Source organism: Neodothiora populina (genome assembly GCF_041146345.1).
Source record: "Neodothiora populina strain CPC 39397 chromosome Unknown canker_contig_7, whole genome shotgun sequence".
NCBI lineage: Eukaryota > Fungi > Ascomycota > Dothideomycetes > Dothideales > Dothioraceae > Neodothiora > Neodothiora populina.
The window spans coordinates 931,964-953,204 of NW_027191415.1; the positions used below are offsets into that span (position 1 = coordinate 931,964).

Below are 21,241 nucleotides of genomic sequence, written 5' to 3' on the forward strand. Positions count from 1 at the left end.
ACAGATCGTCAGAACACATAACCTCGGACTGAGCAGCTACAGGAAAAACAGACAAGGACGAAAAGTGCAGGATGGATATCCACCGTTCTCGCTTCGTAGCATACCCTTCGTCGCCCATCAACACTCTCGCCTTCTCCCGATCGAATGACAAGAACCTGACCGAGCCGAAGCCCGCGCTCAAGCTCGCTCTGGGCCGCGCGAACGGCGACATTGAGATATGGAATGCAGACAAGGGCAACTGGGTGCAAGAGATCATCTTCCCTGCGAGCGACGACCGCAGCGTCGACGCTCTGGCCTGGATTCAAGAGCCGGACGAGACAGACCACGAGGGGAAGGCAGTCTTGGGTCAGTTGCGTCTGTTCAGCATCGGATCCACCCCTGCTGTGACCGAGTGGGACCTGCAGACGGGTCTGGCAGCGAGGACGTCGACGGGCAACTTCAGCGAGGTCTGGTGCTTCGCTGCGCAACCGCGGTGGAAAGCTTCCAAGGGCGCCGCCGACGCTGCTCGTGAGCGTGAGGGAGAGTTCCGTGGACAGAACATTGTCATTGGTTGTGGCGATGGCTCGCTGGCTCTGCTCTCTACCGCCGACGATGATCTCGTCTTCCAGAGATTCCTCGCTCGCTCCTCGAACCGCAAGGCGAGATGCATGAGCGTGACATGGCAAAACCGCAACACCATTGTTGCTGGGTTCACCGACAGCACCATTCGCGTCTTTGATGCCCGCAGTGGTGCTATGCTCCGCAACATGAGTCTGGGAGCCGGCGTTCCTGGTTCGCCGCGCGATTCCTTGGTCTGGCGCCTGAAGTGTCTGCCTGATGGCAACATTGTCTCGGCCGACTCCAACGGGGAAGTTCGCATCTGGGACGGAAGCACCTATGCCTTGTCTCAGCGCCTGCTTGGCCACGAGTCCGACTGTCTTGAGCTGATCACAAGCACTGATGGCCAGACCATCTTTTCTGGAGGCATGGACGGGCGTATCGCAGTGTATAAGCTTGGGGCGAGAGAGGGTGACAAGAAGGGACGCTGGGCCAAGGTCAGCCACAGGCGTATGCACGACGGCGACATCAAGGCCATGGCCGTCTACGATACGAAACAGATGAGTATCGTCGTGTCCGGAGGTAAGACTACGACTTCAAACGCCATTATTCCCTCAGACTGACAATATCCAGGACTCGACACTACCCCTGTTGTGACCCCGCTCCGTAGCTTTGGCCAGCAGCATCATCGAAGACTGCCCGGTCTGCCGCAATCTTCCGTATGCGCCAGTGCTCCTAGCCAACGTCTACTCGTGACCTGGTGGGACCGAGAGATCAGCATATGGCGCATCAACAAGCCAGACCCCGAAAGGATATCACCCGTCCCTGAGCAACCGCGGAAGCTACTCTCCCGCATTGCCATCCAAGGCGAACACGTCATATCATCTGCGACCATCTCGGAGGACGGATCGCTTCTGGCAGTCGCAACGTTGACTTCCATCAAGGCCTTCCATCTCAGTCCTACAAACGACCCCATGGATGACCGTCTTAGAGTCCGCAAGCTGGCCCTCCCTGAAGACTTTGATTCTATGGGCGCAAGACTAGTCGCTTTCTCCCCAGACTCGCGCTGGTTGGCCGTGGTCGCCGCTGACAGCGAGGTGCACATCGCTCGACTGGACGAAGCTGGTCGGTCTGGGCACCTTGCTTTCCTACCTCCTAGCGTCGAACTGGATCGCATCACGCGCAGAAACACAAAGCAAAGCGGTCTGCACAAGTACGAGAAGACCATCACCAAACTGGCCTTCTCACCAGACAGCGCGCTTCTCGTTGCAGGCGATCTTTCCGGCTATCTTGACAGCTGGGTTCTACATGGTCACTTTGACGAAACCGCTCCATCGACCGATACTGCCAAAGTCTTGGCCTCTGGCTCGCCAGAAGACGACCCATCATCCGACTCAGACTCGGATTCCGACAGCGATGACGAGGACGAGAATACCATTTTCTACGCTCAACATTGGGCCGAGAATCCTTCAGGCAATCTCTTGCCCAAGCTCGACTCGGCAGCATTGATCCTGTCTTTCAGACCTTCCACAACCAAGGTCTCCCAGTCGGTCAATGGCAACCCCGGTGTTCACGCCACACGCAACAACCCTCACGCTCACTCCACCGCCCTACCAAACACCAAATCACCCCTTTTCGTAGTCACAGCCCAGCACCAAGTGTACGAGTTTGACGTCCTGGCCGGCAAACTCACAGACTGGTCTCGCCGCAACCCCACCACTGTGCTCCCCGCCGAATTCCACAGCATCAAGGACAGAGTCATGGGCCTCGTATGGGACGTGAACCAGACCCGCGCACGCACCTGGCTCTACGGCAGCAACTGGGTCGGCATGCTGGACCTATCGCAGAACTACGAGCAACAACAAGTCGGCGGCGAAGACGCTCTCGAGGACGGCATCGTCGAGTCCGAATACCAGACCCCTGGCAAGAAGCGAAAGAGACGCGAGAGCCAAGTCGGCGGCAGCAAGCGCAACAAGCTCCTCGAGCAACGAAGACGATCAAACGGCGCGGTTGGCAGTCTGGGCGCAGGCGGCAGAATAGCCGACGCCGAGCGACTCGGCACATCTGGCGAAGTCAAAAGAATCGAAGACGGCAAAGTCGTCGTCGTCGTCGACGGACCTCGCGACGTCGCAAGGATGATCGAGGACGGCCGCCAAGACAACGATGACGAGGACGACGACGACGACGACGATGGTGACGACGACGATGCCATGGTCGACGACATGGACGTCGGGCCTCTGAGACGGGCAAACGATGACAACACAGAGGTCGACGGAGGATCAAAAGATCGCAGACGCAAGTGGTGGTGCACCTACAGATACCGACCCATTCTGGGCATGGTGCCCATTGGACAACAACAACAACAACAACAACAAGACGACGACGACGACGACACAGCAACACCGTCGACGAATACCGCCGACGATTCCCTGCAAGAGGCTGTCCTCGTCGAGCGACCACTGTGGGATCTACCGCATCTGAAAGACCTGATTCAAAGCAAAGCTTGATCGAGGGTTCTGACTAGTCACTCCACAATCGTATCGTTGTTTTTTATCTCTGTCAGTCGGTTTATATATATGCATGGCATGGCATGGCATGGCATGGCATGGCTGGCATGCACCAAGCATTCTTCATTCGTCATTCGAGACACAAGGCGCTCAAAAAGAACCAACCAAAAAGCAAGAGCATATTAGATCTGGAGGGGGGTGGTAGAGTGTATCTATATTTCCATATATCTCCAGAACGGTGTAAATGTCAAAAGATCCACCTACCGCTGTATTAACAGCGTCGATTGAGGAGACTGTTCATTGTCATGTTACTGTTCTTTTTCGTGCCGTCGCGACATTTTGTACTTGCTAGGGACTGACCTTGCGAAAGGGGTAATCGGTAGTCTTGCTTTCCCCTTCCTGTCTCTCACTAGCTGGAGGATAATGCAACAATGCGGTAGTAAGAGCCATGATTCATCTATACAGACACACTATCGATAAAGCAGGGTCAAGGGGATTTATTTGTTTGTTTTCAAGTTTATTCATACAATCGCTTCCTCTTACGTCTGGGAGAATGCTATCTATATACATCGGATCTGACCGTTTACGTTGTCTGGTCGCTCGCCCCATCTTCACCTCTGTCCCGTGCGTCATGTCATGTGGAGCCATTAGACGCCCCTGTGTGTCTGCTATAGAAAGAAAAATGAAAGAAAAAACCACCACTCAGAACGCCGCGCCATGCCCAAAGCTAAAGTATCGAAGGACTCGATTCATCTTCCCTCTTCATGCGATTCAAAGAGAAACCCCCAAGAAAAGAGAAAGAGGTCAAATCTAGTTATGGCGGTAAGGCTCATACGGCGACTTGGTATACCCATACTCGGTCGCCTCGCCATGACCATACGGCGGAACGGCGACCTGCGTCAGCGGCACGTGATCGTCGGCGGCTCCATGACGCTCGGCATACGGGCTCTCGACAGGCGCATAGCCCGAGCGACCACCGCTGGCGAACTTCTCGTTATCTGCGCCGCCGCGGTTGCCGCGGCCGAAGCCAGGGAAGGCTCGCGATGGCGCGGCTTGGTTGTTGGCCTTGATGTTGTCGCTCTTGCCGCTGCAGCAGCAGATGGAGAAGAGCCAGAAGAAGGTGGCGACGAGAGTGAATGCTGTGGCGAGCCAGGTGACGGCTAGCATGTGCGTGTTGGTTGTGAAGTCGACGTTGTAGTCTTTGAAGGTTTCCTTCAGCGCTTTGACGAGGAGAGGGAACATGATGCTCGCTGTTATGGAGCCTCCGAATACGAGAACTGTCGCTAGCTGTCATGTCGGGTTAGTATTTGATCTAGTGATGTAGAGTGGTTGGATACTTACGATGGAGGTGATGAAGGTCAAGAAGCTGAAGAAGCGGGTGAAGACAGCCAAGCATCCAAAGACAACAGTACCGAGAAGCAGCCACAGAGAGGCAAAGTAGGCTGACCACAACCATGCGGAGACCTTCTTGTAGGTCTTGAGAGCGTCGCGCGCACTCTTGTCCAAGAGCTGATCCTCAAGAGCCGTGGTGTTGCTCGCTAGACTCTCCAGCGCCACAAGCACATTGCTGTCGGCACCGGCCGAGGTACCCGTCGAGTTGATGATGCTCTCGATGTTCCACACCTCCAGAGGGTTGAACCAGAAGTTACGCTTGCGTGCGGAGCACCAGTCGACATCACTGCTGTTGCTCGTCGAGTCTGACGTGGAGTTTACGGTGCAATAATTCCAGAGGTTGATGCGGTACTGATCAGCAATGTCGCCACTGTCCTTGGCGGCTTCTAACAGCAACGATAGCTCGGTGGAGGATGACGAGCTCGTCGTGAAATTCGAAAAGTCCGCTTCGAAGAAGTAAAGATCGTTAAGGGTGTCCGAGTGCTTGGAGAATCCACCGAGGTTGATGAGGATAATGCAAACGAACGAGGCGATGCTCAGGGCCAGAGGCGTGAATATGCACGCAGCTCTCCCGGCTTTTCCCATGATTTTTGGGTTTTTATGTTTCTATGATTGTGGTATACTAGTTTTGGTTCTCCTAGATGTAGTGGCCAGAAATCCAGAAGTGGTACTTGAAGAAGTGGTACTGGAATGTGGTGACCTTGTTCTATAAAGCTGACAGCAGCCTTGTGTAGAGTTGCGAAGACGGCTTGAGCGACTGACTAAAACAACACACACACGATGATGTACTTTGGAAAGGATGATTGTTCTACAGCACATCATATATACTACCTGGTATCGGTGAGACTCAACACCCTCCCTTACCTACTGAACTGCGCATTGATAGTCGTCACCCGTGCGGGCGTGGCAGGCTCAGCCTCCTCCATCACCTCGCAACGCATCTATTTTCTGCGCATGAGTCTTGTACCCAGCCCCTAGGGCCAAGCAAATGCACTCTACCCCGTACGACGTCCTTCTCGGGCCACAACATTACGTGCACTGGGGAAAGCGAAAGTGAAGAAAGACGACGTGCCTCACTACTCTATGCAGAACACCGTATTTTGTATATGCAAGGCATTGCCCCGAACGAACGAAGCATATTTCAATGACCGGGGATGAACATCGGGGGAAACGCACAACAGCCAAGACGGGTCGTTGCCTAACTGGCAGTGATTTTGGTGTCTGGTGGCGGGATCCTTCAAGCCACGCAGGGGCCGCGTCACCAGCCCTACTGCGAGAAGCAAGTCTATCAGCTCCGTACGCAAGGCGCACTACAAGCCATGAAACACACGAGGCACGATGCTGCACAATGCAAAGCGAGATTATTCGTCATCATCGACCATGTGTATTTTGATCTGCAACTCTACTCCAGCTTCCACGGTCTGCCCGCACTCATTCCGGGCATGAGGCTCATGCATGATAAAGTAAATCGTAAAAAGAAAAAAGAGAAATAGACAAGACACTAGGAGCTTGACGCGACTGCCCTCGAAATAGGCCGTTGCAAACGAGTACGCGGTATAAACTCCCGAGCGCACAGTGAAGCCTCTCACAAGGTATCAAGCCATGCCCCGATGTGACGCCGCACAAAACAGAAAGTCCCATACGCCTTGCGACCGCTGGTATGCCCGTGAAGCAAGACTGTTATCCGAGTCCCGTGAACTCCAAAAATGTCCAAAATAGTGTGACAAACGAGAAAAACTGAATGATGGCCTGAAGTAGGCGACACCCCCTGAGCCAAGCCGGCGAATGCTGTCGATTGACGGCGCAGCTTTCCCTTGCCTCAGGCACGGTGAGAGGTAAGGTTGGGGTTTTGATATGGATGGATTGTGGCAACGAAGAGAACAGAAGAAATGTTGACTTCGGATTGCCGTATTGATTAGTCGTATATCAACAATGTATATGTCTGGTGCATGTGAGTTGGTGTCGACTGGCTGCTCAATGCTGACGTTGATCCCTCGGTAGGTTGGGATCTTGCATCGGGCCGCGTGAATGGGCCCGTAGTGCTTCTCGTTCTCTTTGCTGCTCGAGAGCCTTTTGGGCATCGACGTTGGCTCTCGAGCCACCGGGCCACATGCGACTGATCTCCTTGGCCAGGTTCTCGATCATGTATTGACGGAACTCTCGGTCCTCGCGCATGTCTTCGCCTTCCAAGCGGAACTTGTCCGTCTTGTTCATGTCTCGTCGGCGCATCGAACGGATCTCGTCCATGATGTGTAATAATGCAGCCTCGGAAGCCTTGTCGCGTGGGTTGCCATACCTGGCGGGGTTGCGAACGTAACGACGGGTGACGTCCATGGCTCCGTCCGATGAAAAGGCAATGCAGTAACCGAGTCTCTTCTTCCAGCCTGTTGACGAACGTGTTAGTACTGGAAAAACAAGGGGTAAAGCTCAAGAGAGTCACGTACCTTGTGTGTAGATGAGGGGCTGATCCCACAGCTCCTCGACACAGTCGACATGGATCCATCGCTTGCGGTGGACACTGTAGACTTCGGTCCAGACATGATCCTCACTGTTCCATACCCAGCGGACCCGACTGCCGACAGCCCTGGCGAGCATGCCGAAGCACGTTGCCCACTCACCAACACGGCCACGTCTGGTCTGCAGCAGGACGAAAGCATCGTTGTAGCGCGGGAAGCGTTCGTAGGCGTGGCAGTTTGCGTTGGAGCATTGGTACAGCTCGACTCTGCCGGCGCCCCTGGCCTGCTCGTCGGGTATGGGGGCAGCCATGCCCATGGCTATCGTGGGGGCGTTGCATTTGCTGCATTGCGGATTGTTGATCCAGGAGAAGAAGTGCTTGCGGAACCAGCGCATCAGCGCCCTGACGACACAGTCTTGGTATCCCCATGCGGGCTTTGTGTTGGGACCGAGAGAGGCAGCCTCGGCCATGAAGAGATCCGACTCTTCCTGTGCAGCGTCGTAGATGCGCTCGAGAGGGATGACTCGGAGGGCCTCGTCCAGCAGACCCGGGTTCTCCCAGCGGGTGGGCGTCTGTGAGAGGGATATGAGAAGGTTTCTGAGCTTGAGCGAAGTGCGATCCGAAGGCGCAGTCGGGATGAGGGGGAGGTTGCGCAGAGAGGCATATGACGGCAAGGCCGAGGAGTGATGCGACGTTGACGTCGACGTCGACGTCGAACGAGGCGTTGATGGATCGAACAATCGGGTAGAGTCCTGCGTCGGTCGGCGATTTAGTGCATTCATGCGCTTCGTGCTCAACAGACGTCTGAATTGATCCGTCAAGTCTTTCGCCCACGTCTCTTTCAGTCCTTCGGGCACGGCATGCCGCCGACGACTTGATTGCGTGCGGTCGGCCATTGTGGTGTTGTTTGTTAGTAAGGAGTGTGTTTGCTAGTAAGAGGGCGCGCGGCTGCGAGGGCGTCGACGGCCCGGGTGGCAGGCGGGATGAGGTGGGCGATGAGTGTTATTAACGCAGTGAATTGTCCCTTTTCAGTAGCGGACACGGCAATGTGATGTCGGCAGGCTAACGCTCTTCAGGCGGTGCAGAAACAAGGACAGGGTGAGAAGAGCGAAGCGGTAGCGCGATGAGTGTCGCCGAAAACTAAGGAGAAGGAGGCTGTGGTGATTCTGGCTGTAATTATTGTGGTGATAGTGGTGGTGCTGACTTGGGGTTCCGAGAAGCGATGATTACGGGATGTATTGCGAACTTGAAGTGGAAGGCGCGGGCGCAGGGGTACTGTACAAAGGGTACAGGTATAGCGAGTGACAGGATGCCACGACTCGCACCGCCTTCGTTGCGGGATTTGGAGACGGAGATGGAGATGGAGATGCTGCGGATTCTCTCTGCCTTACACAGGCCAACACTGCGCTACTCTCTCTTCAGCTTCTCTCTTATCTCTTCCTCTGGTTCTTCTCACTTCACACACTCGCTCGCTCTCTTAAAAAAAAAAAAAAGTGTAGACGCGCTGTATGGAATCGCGGTCTGTCGATTCGATATATGAACGAGGGTGATGGCAACCTGGAATACAACACAGATAGACAGACAGACAGACACAGACGGCAAAGGTAAGGAATTGAGGGATGGCGGGCCTCGTCATCCGATTGCATTATGGAATGCTCTTGGCGGCTCAGACGCGCAAGCCTCGAAACGCACGGTTGTTTTCAATGTGCTTTTCCCTCTAGTCCCAAAGTAGTCCCTTTACTTTCCATGCCCTTTCGGCGCCCTTTCAGCCCTCGTGTGCTCACTGTCCACCCGCTGTCCACTCATCGTCCACTTGCAGTCCACTCGATTGTCCACTCACAGCCCATTCAATCTACTCCACTCGCACTTCGGCCACCACCAACACAACTTTCATAGCACACACATCTCTCGCTCGCCCTGGCTGACGCTGGCTTGAGCTACAAGTATCGCGTACTCTACCCCCCCAAACCCTCCCTTAGACTCGGCAAGGGCAAGCCTGTCCGCCCGCTATATGCACGCTACCGCCCGTACAGGCTACCCTTCCAAGGTAATTACCCCGGATCTCACTCCCTGGACGCGTGGTCCTTTGCGTCTTCACCCATCTTCTTGTATTGCTCTTCGAGATCGTCTACGAGTACAGTACTGCTGCCTTTTGCATTACATGCCACCTTCGGCGCGTGCTTCTCCAAGACAAAGAAAACACAAGCCTGATCGTCCATTAATCACCCATCGGGCATCTTGATCCCTTTTCCATCTATCGCAAAAGAAAGACCACACTGACGAGCAGTCCGTTCCTTCGGCGCCATTGCTGCCGTACTGTATAGTATATTGCAGTACTGTACGTGACTCTGCTTACCGGATACTATTATTACATTACCAAAGAACACATTCCTCCACGAATTTGTAATTGATGACAATCGTCGCACATGTCGCAGTCTCTGTAGATGAAAGGGAAAAAAAAAGCCCTACTGCTGTACCAGTCAGCGGCCTGCACCGCTTACCGGTTTCTCTTCTCTCCCAACTCACTTGCACCTCTGCCTTCCCTCATCACAGATCTCTGTCAGCGCATCATCGTCATCTTCTCCATCATGCCACATGTACCTACGTACGAGTACACGCATTGCTTCTTCCAATCGCCGTCTTCCCATTGAGTAGGCTGAGCTTACGAATGTGAGATAGTGATGCCAAGTCGCCCACTAGTTGCGTACCATCCACGGATAAGGTAATCCGTCTCCACCATTTCCTCACGTGCTCCATGGCAAATTTCTCACGTCTACGAGTCCCTCCTCCGCTATAGTGCGGATTTAACATCTGTCTCTCGTTTCCGGAGTCTGGATTCGCTTCTACGATTGGTGTTTTGGTCTTTCCCTTCGTGTAACCGAACCATTCCGTATTCCGCCGCCGTGCAATGATCCTTGATTGTTTCATCGTTTGCGACTAATCGTTTCGTCTGTATCTATACCTCTGCTTTTCCACTGTGTTGAAATAGACAGAACCATATCGTCGACCCGACATTTTGTGTTTTATTTATGGTGTGCTTGCACATCGTCGCATCTGCCATGAACTTTCCAACACTTGCACAAGGCAGGTATTCGAAGCTATCAAAGTGCTCTGAGAGTAAGCCATGCGATAGGCTGTAAAGCAAGCGCAGCCTCGACAGTCGAATCGACGCCTTCAGAGAGGTGGACGTTCATAGCGCGCTTCCGTGATACCCACCCATCTGTTCACCGCTCGGTGTAAAGACGTGAATTGATTGTGAGAATCGCCACGGTCCGGAGTTTTCTTGTTATGCTATCTGCTGTCGAGTGTCGAGCATGAGCAAGTGTCTCACAACATCCCATAATGGTCAGCTTAAGCGATTGTCCTAGGGCGGATCCATGTGTATGTGTTGCACCTTACTTTGCAGACCATACATGCAGCATACCTCATGCCTTTCCATTGTCATCCGGCGCATCAGACCATTATCCGCTCCAAATATAGCCTCCGCAGAAAACATGATCTAGAATGGCGTCTTCATATAGCTGCGTCTATTTAGGGCCTTTGTCGTTTGTATCACCTTGGATATGGACATCGTATCGCTTGTTCGGTCCAATCTCCGTTCAGCCGACCGACTGACTGCCCTAACGAACGACTGTAAATACTTCTGCACTTTCCAGAGAACCGGTGCTTCATTCTAAGCATTGACATGCTGGAAACGGTGCATGGCGTCCTTGGCGGAGAGCACTCCGGCGCGGGCGAAGGCAGATATTGTACCTTTGCAGACAGAGCTCCGTACGGCTGTCGGTATAATGTGCTTCCACTGCTTGTTGAGGTCTGCGAAAAAAGCTTGAGTCATCCATCAAGTAGATGTGCAGTGATGTACGGAGTACAGTGCATGAACCATGACTCAGTTCCCTGCCGATCATGGACACTACTACGGAGTACTGTATAGCCCACTTCTCGCGCCAACAACACTATCTTATCTCTATTGCGCGCTCCACTTGACTACCCATCGACATGGAAAATACCTGTTATTGGACTCAACATACAGTAGATGTGGATCCAGGCATAGATATGAGCTTCATCATCCAGTATAGTATTTCTTGATGACCAAAATGTATATGACGCGAGCCTCGGTCCACCTCGTGCGCATAAGATAATCCTCGAACCCCCTCATCTTCATCAACTTTTTCCTATCTTGAAGACTCGGTGTACGAATTTCCTTTTCCTTCCACGTATATCATCGCCAGTTCCAGACTGCTCCATAATCAACAGGGTCTCCATGACGAGGTTACAGGAAGCGTCAGGTTACCTGCCTGTTCTGGGCGCTGCCTCTTGTGCGCTTTTGGCCTATACCATATATTCGCGCTCAGGCACCCATACTCGTGATGTTATCATTCGGTCGCCATTGACAGATGTACTACGCCTGCCGTCTCGGGACAGAGACCGTCTGCCATATCCTCCGGATGGGCTCCCCGGCGGTCGGACTGTCGATTCGCCTTACGGTAGTGTTCGGGTACACGAGTGGGGACCTGAGAATGGACGTAAAGTGCTTTTGATACATGGTATCAGTACTCCTGCGGTTGCGCTGGCATCGGTGGCCGAAGAACTTGTCGAAAACGGATGTAGAGTCATGTTATTTGGTAAGTTTATCTCATCGTTTATTCTGACATCGCTCTGGACAGGGTCGCCCTACTGCGCCATTTGATCTTAACGACAATTTATGCGCTTAATTGGCGATATTGACAGATACCGGTGTCGATGAGTTTGGACACTTTACCAGTACTGATTTCTCGATATATGCGCTGAAGTGTTATACAATTTCCTATAGAAGAGAACTACTAATGTATGCTCAAATAGATATCTTTGGGCGCGGATACTCGTGCACGCCGAATCCCATCACAGAACCACATGATATGAAACTATTCACGAGTCAGATCCTGATCGTTCTGGCCTCGTCTCCTTTGGCATGGACTGGCGAGGAAGGCTTCTCACTAATAGGCTATTCTCTCGGGGGCGGCATAGCAGCCACATTCACGTCCTATTTTCCAACACTAGTAGATTCTCTCATCCTGGTCGCCCCTGCAGGACTCATCCGCCAAAACCGAATCTCATGGACCAGCAAACTGCTCTACGAAGGAGTTCTCCCGCATTCCCTGGTTTCGTGGCTCGTGTGGCGCCGACTCGGAGGGCACGAGAAGAAGACACGCGAAACCAAGACCATCGAACCAATAGACCTAGTCGACGAAGAGACGACAACCTCTCATCCAGCCCTGTCACCAGATTCCCAAGCGCCCCTACGACCTCGGAGACCCTCCGTGTCCGTGGCAGATGCAGTCGGCTGGCAGCTTCACAACCACAAGGGCTTTCTGCCCGCCTTCATCTCGAGCATCCAGCATGCGCCTATCAGCAATCAACACGAGCACTGGCGACGCATAGGATCGCGACTCCGTGCACAACGCATCCAGACAGCTCTTAATCCTCAAGACAGCAGCAGGCAAGGACTGCGCGAGGGCAAAGTGCTGATGATTCTGGGCCGCGCCGACGATATCATATTGGCAGACCAGGTCTCGGAAGACGCTCGCGGGGCTCTGGGCGAGGAAAACGTGGATATCAAAGTGTTGGAAGGCGGACACGATATTCCGATTGTGCGAGCGCAGGCTGTCGCGAAGAGCATTACAGACTTCTGGAGCGAGTGCGAGTAGACTTGGTCGAACAGTGCATCACTGGAAGAAGGAGAATGGAGAAGTATACATCTCGCGAGCATCATGCACTTCTCTTCCTGATTTAGACTTCCATCAACACGTCCCTCGTCTCGACGCAACAACATGTACATACTATACATAACCACATAGGCATCCTTCACATACATAAAGCACTGCTCATCTATTCATAAATCCTCCTAAATACACAAAACCATTCCCGAGAATAAACCGCATCACCTTATACAACATGCTTGTGCAAGTGGTATAGCGTTAATACAGATGACAAATGCTCATATATATATATATATATATATATACATGGACACCGTGTGCGCTGCCGTATGTGCCTTGTTCACTTTTCCTGATGTACTGTGCATACCTTACATGTGCATGATGTACGACGCACGTACACACGCAGACGCACACAGGTCGTGGACCACGCCATCATACTGCTTTCCTGAATCCCGGCTTATGTTTTGAGTGAAGATACATGTATATATGTATGTATGTAGCTGTGCGTCCATGAACGTCTGCAATCTGCAGGGAAGCGAAAAGGGGCAGACAGGGTTTCGTCTTATGCCTCTCGTTGCGATTACGGCAACCACAGATGACGGGAACAACCTTGAAGGAGAATTTGGAAGACACAGAACGATTATTTGCGAGGAAATGCATTTTTTTTTCTTGCTTATAATCTGGTTATAAAGGGGGCGAACCATGGGTATCATATTTTTCGACTACCCAAGGTGCTCTGCCTCTCTCTCTGCTTCCTGCTTTCTGCCTTTTCTCTCTATCGAATGAGAAGAGAAAAGAAAAACGTCTGGTCTTCCTACTTTCCTTCCATTCCCTCAATTTGATTCTCTTGGTGGCTAAAGAGCAACTTCCTCGGGGCGACCTAATGCGGCCAAGCCTTGCCACCATCCACTCACTCGGCGACGCGAGCAAATAAATCCTTTTGTAATAAAAGCTCTCTTTTTTTTGGTAAAGCCAAAATGATGTGCTACAAGGGAGCAACATGCATATGGCGTATTGAACATTTTGCATGAGATCGCCGGCGACCGGAGAGGGTCGACTTTGGTCTCGGAAAAACAGGAGAAACGCTAAGAAATACTAGAACATCGATGCAGATAAAAATCGCTCGCAACGCTGGATAATGGGGGGGAAAATGCAATAATGCTGATACATAATGGTACAGCGAGTGAACGTGATGCTGGTCTTGCCAGTTTTGGATCATGAAGGTAAAAAGTGTGAGATATGCGAAAAGATTGCCACAGGCGAAATCACTCTCACGGATATTGCGATGGTTGATACGAGGCGTAGACGTATTGCTGCGGTAGACCTGCTTGTGGGGTCGGCGTCACACACCCGTGGATGCGGGCTGGCATGCCCTGGCTGTAGGCAGCATTGGCATTACCATAGTAGTCCTTGTCTGGTGTGATCGGGGGAGTCAAGACACCGACCGGAGCCATGGTATAACCGGGCTTCTGTGGCGTTTGAGGCTCGAGGTGACCATCAACCATCATAGCCTGTGATTCTGGTGCGGGCGAGGGTGCAGAGAACTGTGCGTTTTGCTTTGCCATGATGGCTGCTTGTTTTTGCATGAAACGGTCCACTGTTGTTGAGACAGTCGACAAGCTCGGAGAAGCGTATTTGCGGAACAGTGCTTGAGAAGGCTGAGAGAGGTGTGACGAAAGCGCAAGTACAACGTTGGAGTCGTAGCGGGCGGCCCACTCTGGCTGGACCAGTTGGGGTCTACCCAGAACGTATCGAGCAAGTGCCAGCGAGGAGCGAGCCATGACTGAAGGTCTGACCGAGATGAACTCTTTGTGGTACAAAGCCATCTCTGAGATGTATTGAGCCATGTGGTCAACCTCGGGGTCGTATCCGATTTCCGAGAGGGCAGTCTCCAAGAAGCTGGTGACAGTCGGGTGACCGACGATCCAGTTCAGAGTCTGTAGCACGTGCCATTCCATCTGGGTGAACATGTCGTCGTCGTACAGTGAGCAGCACATTGACTTGAGCTCTCTGATGGTGGGTACACGTTCCTTTCGATCACCATACTTAGCGGCAATGAGTAGCGAGGCGCAACCGACAAGTTGGTAGTGACGCTTGTAGACAACTCTTTTGGAGCAATATCTGTCGAGCAAGTTGACGGCTAGGAAGAGAGTTTCGGGCAGGAGCTGGAAGGCGTGATGTGCTTCTAAAAGGAAGTCAAGCAGATAGGGTCGCATGTACCATTGGATCTCGCTCTGGATCTCGATGGAGTTGATGTCCGGCATCGTCTCAGACTAAAAGGAGGTCAGTGACATGATACAACAAGCAAGGTGGCAGCAATGGTCACATACCTCCATGTGCTCCATGTGGTCCAGGACGTCCTCGAGGTATTCGTCGCTTGTCAATTGTGAAAGCTCTTGTGCCATGTGTCTCTGCTGGACTTTTGCTATTGCGCGTGCCCTTTCCCGGTCTGCAGCAGCGCGAGCGAAGATGCCATCATCGTCGTCGTGCTTCTCGACAAAGTATGTGTCGCAATAACCATAGTTGGTCATGGGGGCGGTTTGGCAAGCCATGTTGTTCGGTGCAATTAAAAAAACGCTGATAAGATGACTCGGAGAGCCAAGTTGTTGGGGGTATAAAGAATGGATACAGTTGGCAAAGGATTAAAGACTGGCAGAGCGACTGGATGAAATCGCGGAAGAAAGACTGTAATTAGTTGGATAAGTTTGTTGCAGAGTGACCTGGAACTATTCTGACTACAGCGGATGGCTGAAGAGAAGTAGTTGCGAGTCACGTGGGATTGCCTGGAAGCTACAAGTAAAGATTAGCATTGCGCGCCAGAAGCATGACAGGCGTGTGCATGCATACCTTGAACAGTTCGCAGAGATGGTGGTGATCCCTTGCAAAAAAGATGAAGGTCGACTGAAGCTGGAATGCCGCAGGCGAAGCTCGACTGATGTAGAAGGCTTAATGGTAGTAGATAGCGAGCTAACGCCTCCACTATGATTACTGGTAATGTCGGGTAGGTTCCGGTCTAGGTAGACAGGAGGAACGTGGGTGTCTTGGGAATGTCAGTCACGTCGGGACATGCCAAGCTTAACGTGATAGGCGATACGCAAGGCGGCAGGACGGCAGTGTTCAGCAGTACTGACCTTGATTATCAGTTGTGAACAAGGGCTAGCCTTGATATGAGTGCAGCAGTGTGTTGAAAAACCATGTGCAAGTTACTGTAGCCGAAGTGGTGATGCTGTCAGGAAAAAAGAGATTAGTATAAAGTTGCAACGATTGAATGAAAAGAACAAATGACGCAGCAGACACAAGCTGTGAGCAACATGTGTTTCCAGAGGTGAGGTAGACTGTCGAAATGAAGGTGGTTGGAGATTGAAGGTCTGGATCCAGTAAAGGTGGGGCCAAGGGTGCGCTGAGCTTAATCTCGCACAGAGCAAACGAAGAATGCTTTGGGGTGATATCCCACATTCATGACTTTGAAATAAAGATCCTTATTCTTCATGTCGTGGATAAGGCAGGTTCAACGGTGTAACGAGGATAGATCAATATCTAGCCAAGGTGTGACGGATTGAATGTGATCATGTCGGGAGGTGACATGAACACGAGGGGGAACGACATGGCCAGAACAGGGGATTCATTCTTCAGTCAATTCGACGTGACGTGTTCGAAGTATCATGTGTGAAGGAAAGACATTCGGAAAAATGACTTTCTTTTGCACCCCTCTGCGGTTGGCCGTGAAAATATAGAACGGATGAAAGTACGACCAATCAAGGACCTCTCGTTAATGTCGACATTGTTCTCCACCGCCCGTCACTCCTTTAACTCTTGATCATAGTTTTTCCGTCAACACTCAGGTCCCTATATGAGACAGGTGTAATGCAAGTTGAATCCATATGGCAGCCAGTTCGAGAATATAGGTGCATGTCGAAAGTTGAACTCCGGTCGATGCAGGTGGAAAAAGACAAGGGAATATACGGTGAGCACGAGCAGCAAGCTTACCTTTGGCTTTAGAGACTTGGAGGTTTGGAAGAAACCTTTGCTTGATGGAGTCCAGACTGCTAGGGACAGGATAGTCCTGGTGAGGTGATGTTGGATTAACGTCGAGGACAAGGTCAAGTTGAAGTCGACAAGAGACCTGGTGAGGTGAGGTCCCAGAGGTAGGCGGAGAGGTTTGGGTAGAGACGGGACGGGAGTCTACGGTGGAGGATTTTGAATGTCGAATAGAAGAGAGCCAGGCACCAACGCTTATTTGACCCTCTATTCCATTGACAATCAAGAGGTGAGGAAGATGAAGGGGCGAGGAGAGAGTGGTTAAGGAGAAACGGTTCAAGTCGCGCTTCATACAAGACGTGTTCGTGGGACGGGCTGGCTTCGTCGATTGTACAAGCCCCCTGCACGTTAGTTGCGCTAATTGACATCGGCCTCGTTGGACCATGCTTATGCAATTGCATCCACCTGCTTTATCCTCTTTCGCTGCTATTCACTATGTATTTACTATGGTTGTGCTCATGATATGTATGTTTGATTCTGATTTTCTCTGTACGCTTCGATTCTCTTGCCAGTGTTACATCTTTCCTTTCCACACCGCTGCCTGCACGCCCTCAGACAGACCGACATGACAAGTCACCACTGTAATTGGCTCACCGAACGCTGCCGGACTAATATTATCTTGACGATTCAGATCCGGCGAATCTCGCTTGTGCAACATGCCGTTGGACGACGCACCTATCCTAGAATCAGGATCACAGCTCGGAACGGCAGCTGAGTGGCTCACGTTGCCCGGCGAATCTCCTTCGCTGTCGCGCTCTTGTCATAATTAAAACTACCTAGTATTGCCTTTTTCCTTCTCATACGAGACGCGACCACCTGGCAACACGCTAAATCAAAAGGCAAATAGCCTTCGATGTTCTCACATCCCCACATGCCTAATCCCAGACTTTACCTAGCGCTCGTTCTTGGCCTCAAGCCTTTACCTCCCAATTGCCCAGTTACCTATCAAGCCCCTGTCTGCACATCTGGCGCCTCACTTGTACAAGCTGGCTGAAGCCCCATTTCCTGGGTGCGCCGATGCAGTGGCCTGAACCAATGCAAGCACTGCCGTTTGTGAAGCTTTTCCACTTTCGCGTCCCAGCGCTCTCTTTGCTCGTCAAGAGCCTTGTACCTTATCTTTTCTTGGTCGCAGACCACTCACCTAAACCTAAACGTCACTTTTCCTGTCACGCATAAGCACGCTATCTCTCGTATATCAATTCAACCCACCCCCTGAGCATCAAACTGGCACTTTCACCTGTCTATTTTCGCGGATCATCACGCTCTTCTGAAACCCCGTCTTAGACCTGTGCACCAGCATATCGTAACATTGTAACACCTTTACCGTATTTCCGCAACGCGAAATTAGTACTGTAGCATATATTTAGCTTACCCCGGGATCGTAGATGTGGCTAGAGGCAAATACTGTACAGTCTTGTCGACTAGTCCGCAAACGTGAAATGTCAAACATGATACAGTATATCTCTTGCCGTGGGTACTGTACCTCAACAGCACCAGCATCCTGCCACATCGCCGAGTCGTGTGCTCTGCAAAAGCCGGTTGCCATTGTTGGCACGACGGCCGAGGCTCCGGCAAAGTACAAAGTAGATACCTACCACTTTGAGGCAGGAGTACCGTTGGATGCACGTCGCGTGTCAAACGCGAAACCTCGAAGAGCACTTTACCGGTCTGGCTTGGCTTCACCACTACTGTGCTTCCGTGCCATTACGATCGTTACTTTCGAGGATTTGATCCATCGCCCCGCTCTAGCCACCAATATTAACCTTACCTTGGTCATTCCTTGCTTCTTTCTTGTACAAACTGTGCATAAAAAGAGGCTTTACGCACGCAGAATGTAGATTCATTGCTGCGAGCTCGCCTCGAGTCTCTCACTTTTTCGTCACACAGCGTATTCAAATCACGCCGGTCAGCACGCAACAAGCCTTCCGACCCAGGGATTTCCACCAATGTGACCACGACCGTCTCCATCCGGCCTTCAGAAGATTCGCGCACAAGCTCCACGGTGCTCACAAGACGTAATTCTTACTCAACCCGAGTCTGATTTACTTCGGCAACACTCTCTTGCCCACATGCATAGCTCCAAGCAGTAAGAAAATCTCTTCAAATAGTGCTTTCTGTCATACTTGCATTGTATTGTCGTGGCTTGTTCTCCCGAGCTGTATATCTTATGTCGCTCATTATTATTATCACATATAAAGTCCAGCATACCTTGTATAGGTTTGCATAACAGTTTGGCTTTTGCAGGGTGTCAGCCATCGTGTCGTCACGACTCAAGGCCGCTGTCGAGTCTTAGATCTTATCCCAACCATGGATACATGTATCCACTGCTTGTCTCCAACAGCCCCTCTTTCGTAAAACTCACCAGCCGTCGGGGACAGAGTCGATAACAAACAGTTGGGCTGGTACTACGGTTCCCCTCGGAGTAGCCGCTGTACAGACCATCGCACCTTGTCTTTCGTCAGTGCAGTCAAATCCAGCTTTCGGTCATGCCTTGTTTCATGGCTGTCGTCAAAAGACCAAGCAATCTAGGCAATGCCGAAATCACCCATGCCATCAAAGCAAGCCTGCCGATCTCAACATTGCTAGCTGTCACTCAGATTACTTGGTCTCATGAACATGGTGCTTACGACTTTGCTCTTGGCGTTGTCATTGACGATCATCACACTGTAATCCTCGCGCCATCGGCTCATGTTTGAAGAATATCAGTCTTGTATCTAAGGAATATAGGCGCTGCAATTGTCCACCAGCGCTGCATCCTAGAATCGTCAAGAGACAGCGATCGCTACTATATGAAGCAAGCCAGGAGCGATCGGACCACCCATCACATCACGTGTTACTTTATTACCATCTAATATATTGGGTTCCACTTAGTCATCCATCCAATGGTATTGAACATGGTTGGCCGGGGGAAGTACTGCTAATCCGCCTCTACCAGCACTCTACGATACAAGTCTACATTCACGCCACAGACTCGTCCAATCGATGCCATCCCTTGGTGGTGTGCGTGTCGATTACTATTTAATGACATTGTCTACCGGATGCAGCTCATCTCTATCATCTCAACATAAGTCCAGCAGTCTATCAACTTCGGTCCTCGTCCACTATGCAAGACATTGATTCCAATTTCCTCCATTCTCGACGAATGTGAGACTGTCGACGAACGAACTCAACGTACACGTGCCAAAGGCGTCACTCCCACAAGAACGTAGAGGCAACACCCGGTCGTTGATGATGACTCTCACCCGTTCCTCATGGCCCACGCATTGCATCTTCTCGAAATAGGCTCGCGCTGCGAACGGGACAGTCCATGCAGAAGAGTAACCATTAGTCTGCGTCGTGGGCTCAACAGTGGTATTGGACAATGGCGCTGTATCATTATACAGCCCAAGGGCGAAGAAAATACTCGTCATGTCGCTGTCGTGAGAGAAGTCGGCATATAGAGGCCTTCCGAGAGGGAAACTAGTCCCGCTACCGTCGAGCGAGCTATTAGTCGAGGTGTGATCAACCACGGGCTTTCCTGTCATTCTCGCAATCAATTCGTTGCTAAATCCAACACCTTGGGTCGGTCCAAGTGGGTTGCCGGACCCGTAGCCGTAAAACTTATTGAGAGACAGGTAGTAGTCATACGAGCGCCACTCTTCTGTCGTGAAAAGGTCACAGAAGGCCGAGATCTCTCCGTTTGGGGATGCGACTGTATTGAAAGGACACAAGTCCATGACATAGATTGCCTCCGTCTGCGTGAGGTTCACACCAAGAGTGGCACTGAGGCGAGCTTGAAGAGGTGGAACGAAGACGTTGGCAAATTGCTTTTGTGCATCGCTTGCGATGCCGGAGTCATGACCTGCCTCGAAAGAAGTACAGAGTCCGTGGTTGAGAGTGTTGTTCAGTCCATCGGCTTCTGGAATGACTACGTCGATTTTCGGGTAGTCCTTGGTCCCATCATCACCAATTTTGGCATGAGTAAAGCCTTGCGTCCAGTTCTGAGCAGACTCTACGACACGAGCTTCGCCCGAACTTCTGACAAAGGGAGTGCTGTCTCGTGCAAGCTCGCTGTACCGTGTGTAGAAATCGGCCCCCGAGTCCACGAGCTCCTGCTGACCGAAAGTGGTTAATTGATCAGCGCCAAGGGTATACCTGTAGTCCGATATGAAAGCGTATTTCCCGGTCAAGTTCTTTGAACCTGCTTGGATCTTTGCTATCGTCTTGTTGTACGCTGCTGTTTTCGAAGCAGTTGGATCTCTAGCTCCATGTCGAGACAGGACCTGAGCAAAGGTAATTGTGCACTGTGGTGGCACCTCCGCCGAGATTTCAGATGGGACGCTGAAGAAGGGACTATATTGGCCCCAGAGATGCGATATGTCTGTCTCGCATGGTCCACTGTGATTCGATGAGTTGCGGAGCAGGCCTGCAGGAATGGTGTAGGCCGAGCTATAGATTCAATCTATCAGTACTGATGGACAAGATGTCAGATAAGTATGGAGCTGCACTAACCTCAAGCTCGAAATAAGACCAAATACACCAATGAATGTGCAAGTGGCGACCATGATGAACACCAACCTTCCACGACTAACACTGACTATGTGAGAAGACGCACGCGTTTTCCCGTACCTGTACTG

At 51.6% G+C, this 21,241-nt stretch overlaps 6 protein-coding genes across 6 annotated transcripts; 2 read left to right on the plus strand and 4 right to left on the minus strand.

The window, feature by feature from the left end:
• Positions 1–71: 71 nt before the first annotated feature.
• On the plus strand, positions 72–3,044 carry AAFC00_006373 (uncharacterized protein; the record flags this gene model as incomplete). The annotated part of the gene is made up of 2 exons (XM_069346320.1): positions 72–1,119; positions 1,171–3,044. The coding sequence occupies 2 exons, from the start codon at positions 72–74 to the stop codon at positions 3,042–3,044; spliced, it is 2,922 nt and encodes a 973-aa protein (XP_069197528.1).
• An 810-nt stretch (positions 3,045–3,854) lies between these two features.
• Positions 3,855–5,021, minus strand: AAFC00_006374 (uncharacterized protein; the record flags this gene model as incomplete). Its single annotated transcript, XM_069346321.1, has 2 exons — positions 3,855–4,331; positions 4,386–5,021. The coding sequence occupies 2 exons, from the start codon at positions 5,019–5,021 to the stop codon at positions 3,855–3,857; spliced, it is 1,113 nt and encodes a 370-aa protein (XP_069197529.1).
• A 1,389-nt stretch (positions 5,022–6,410) lies between these two features.
• AAFC00_006375 (uncharacterized protein) lies at positions 6,411–7,787 on the minus strand (the record flags this gene model as incomplete). Its single annotated transcript, XM_069346322.1, has 2 exons — positions 6,411–6,820; positions 6,881–7,787. 2 exons carry the CDS (start codon positions 7,785–7,787, stop codon positions 6,411–6,413), a joined length of 1,317 nt encoding a protein of 438 aa, XP_069197530.1.
• A 3,365-nt stretch (positions 7,788–11,152) lies between these two features.
• On the plus strand, positions 11,153–12,575 carry AAFC00_006376 (uncharacterized protein; the record flags this gene model as incomplete). Its single annotated transcript, XM_069346323.1, has 2 exons — positions 11,153–11,513; positions 11,731–12,575. The coding sequence occupies 2 exons, from the start codon at positions 11,153–11,155 to the stop codon at positions 12,573–12,575; spliced, it is 1,206 nt and encodes a 401-aa protein (XP_069197531.1).
• Positions 12,576–13,858: 1,283 nt separating this feature from the next.
• AAFC00_006377 (uncharacterized protein) lies at positions 13,859–15,139 on the minus strand (the record flags this gene model as incomplete). Its single annotated transcript, XM_069346324.1, has 2 exons — positions 13,859–14,860; positions 14,918–15,139. 2 exons carry the CDS (start codon positions 15,137–15,139, stop codon positions 13,859–13,861), a joined length of 1,224 nt encoding a protein of 407 aa, XP_069197532.1.
• Positions 15,140–19,726: 4,587 nt separating this feature from the next.
• On the minus strand, positions 19,727–21,169 carry AAFC00_006378 (uncharacterized protein; the record flags this gene model as incomplete). Its single annotated transcript, XM_069346325.1, has 2 exons — positions 19,727–21,053; positions 21,117–21,169. 2 exons carry the CDS (start codon positions 21,167–21,169, stop codon positions 19,727–19,729), a joined length of 1,380 nt encoding a protein of 459 aa, XP_069197533.1.
• Positions 21,170–21,241: the final 72 nt, after the last annotated feature.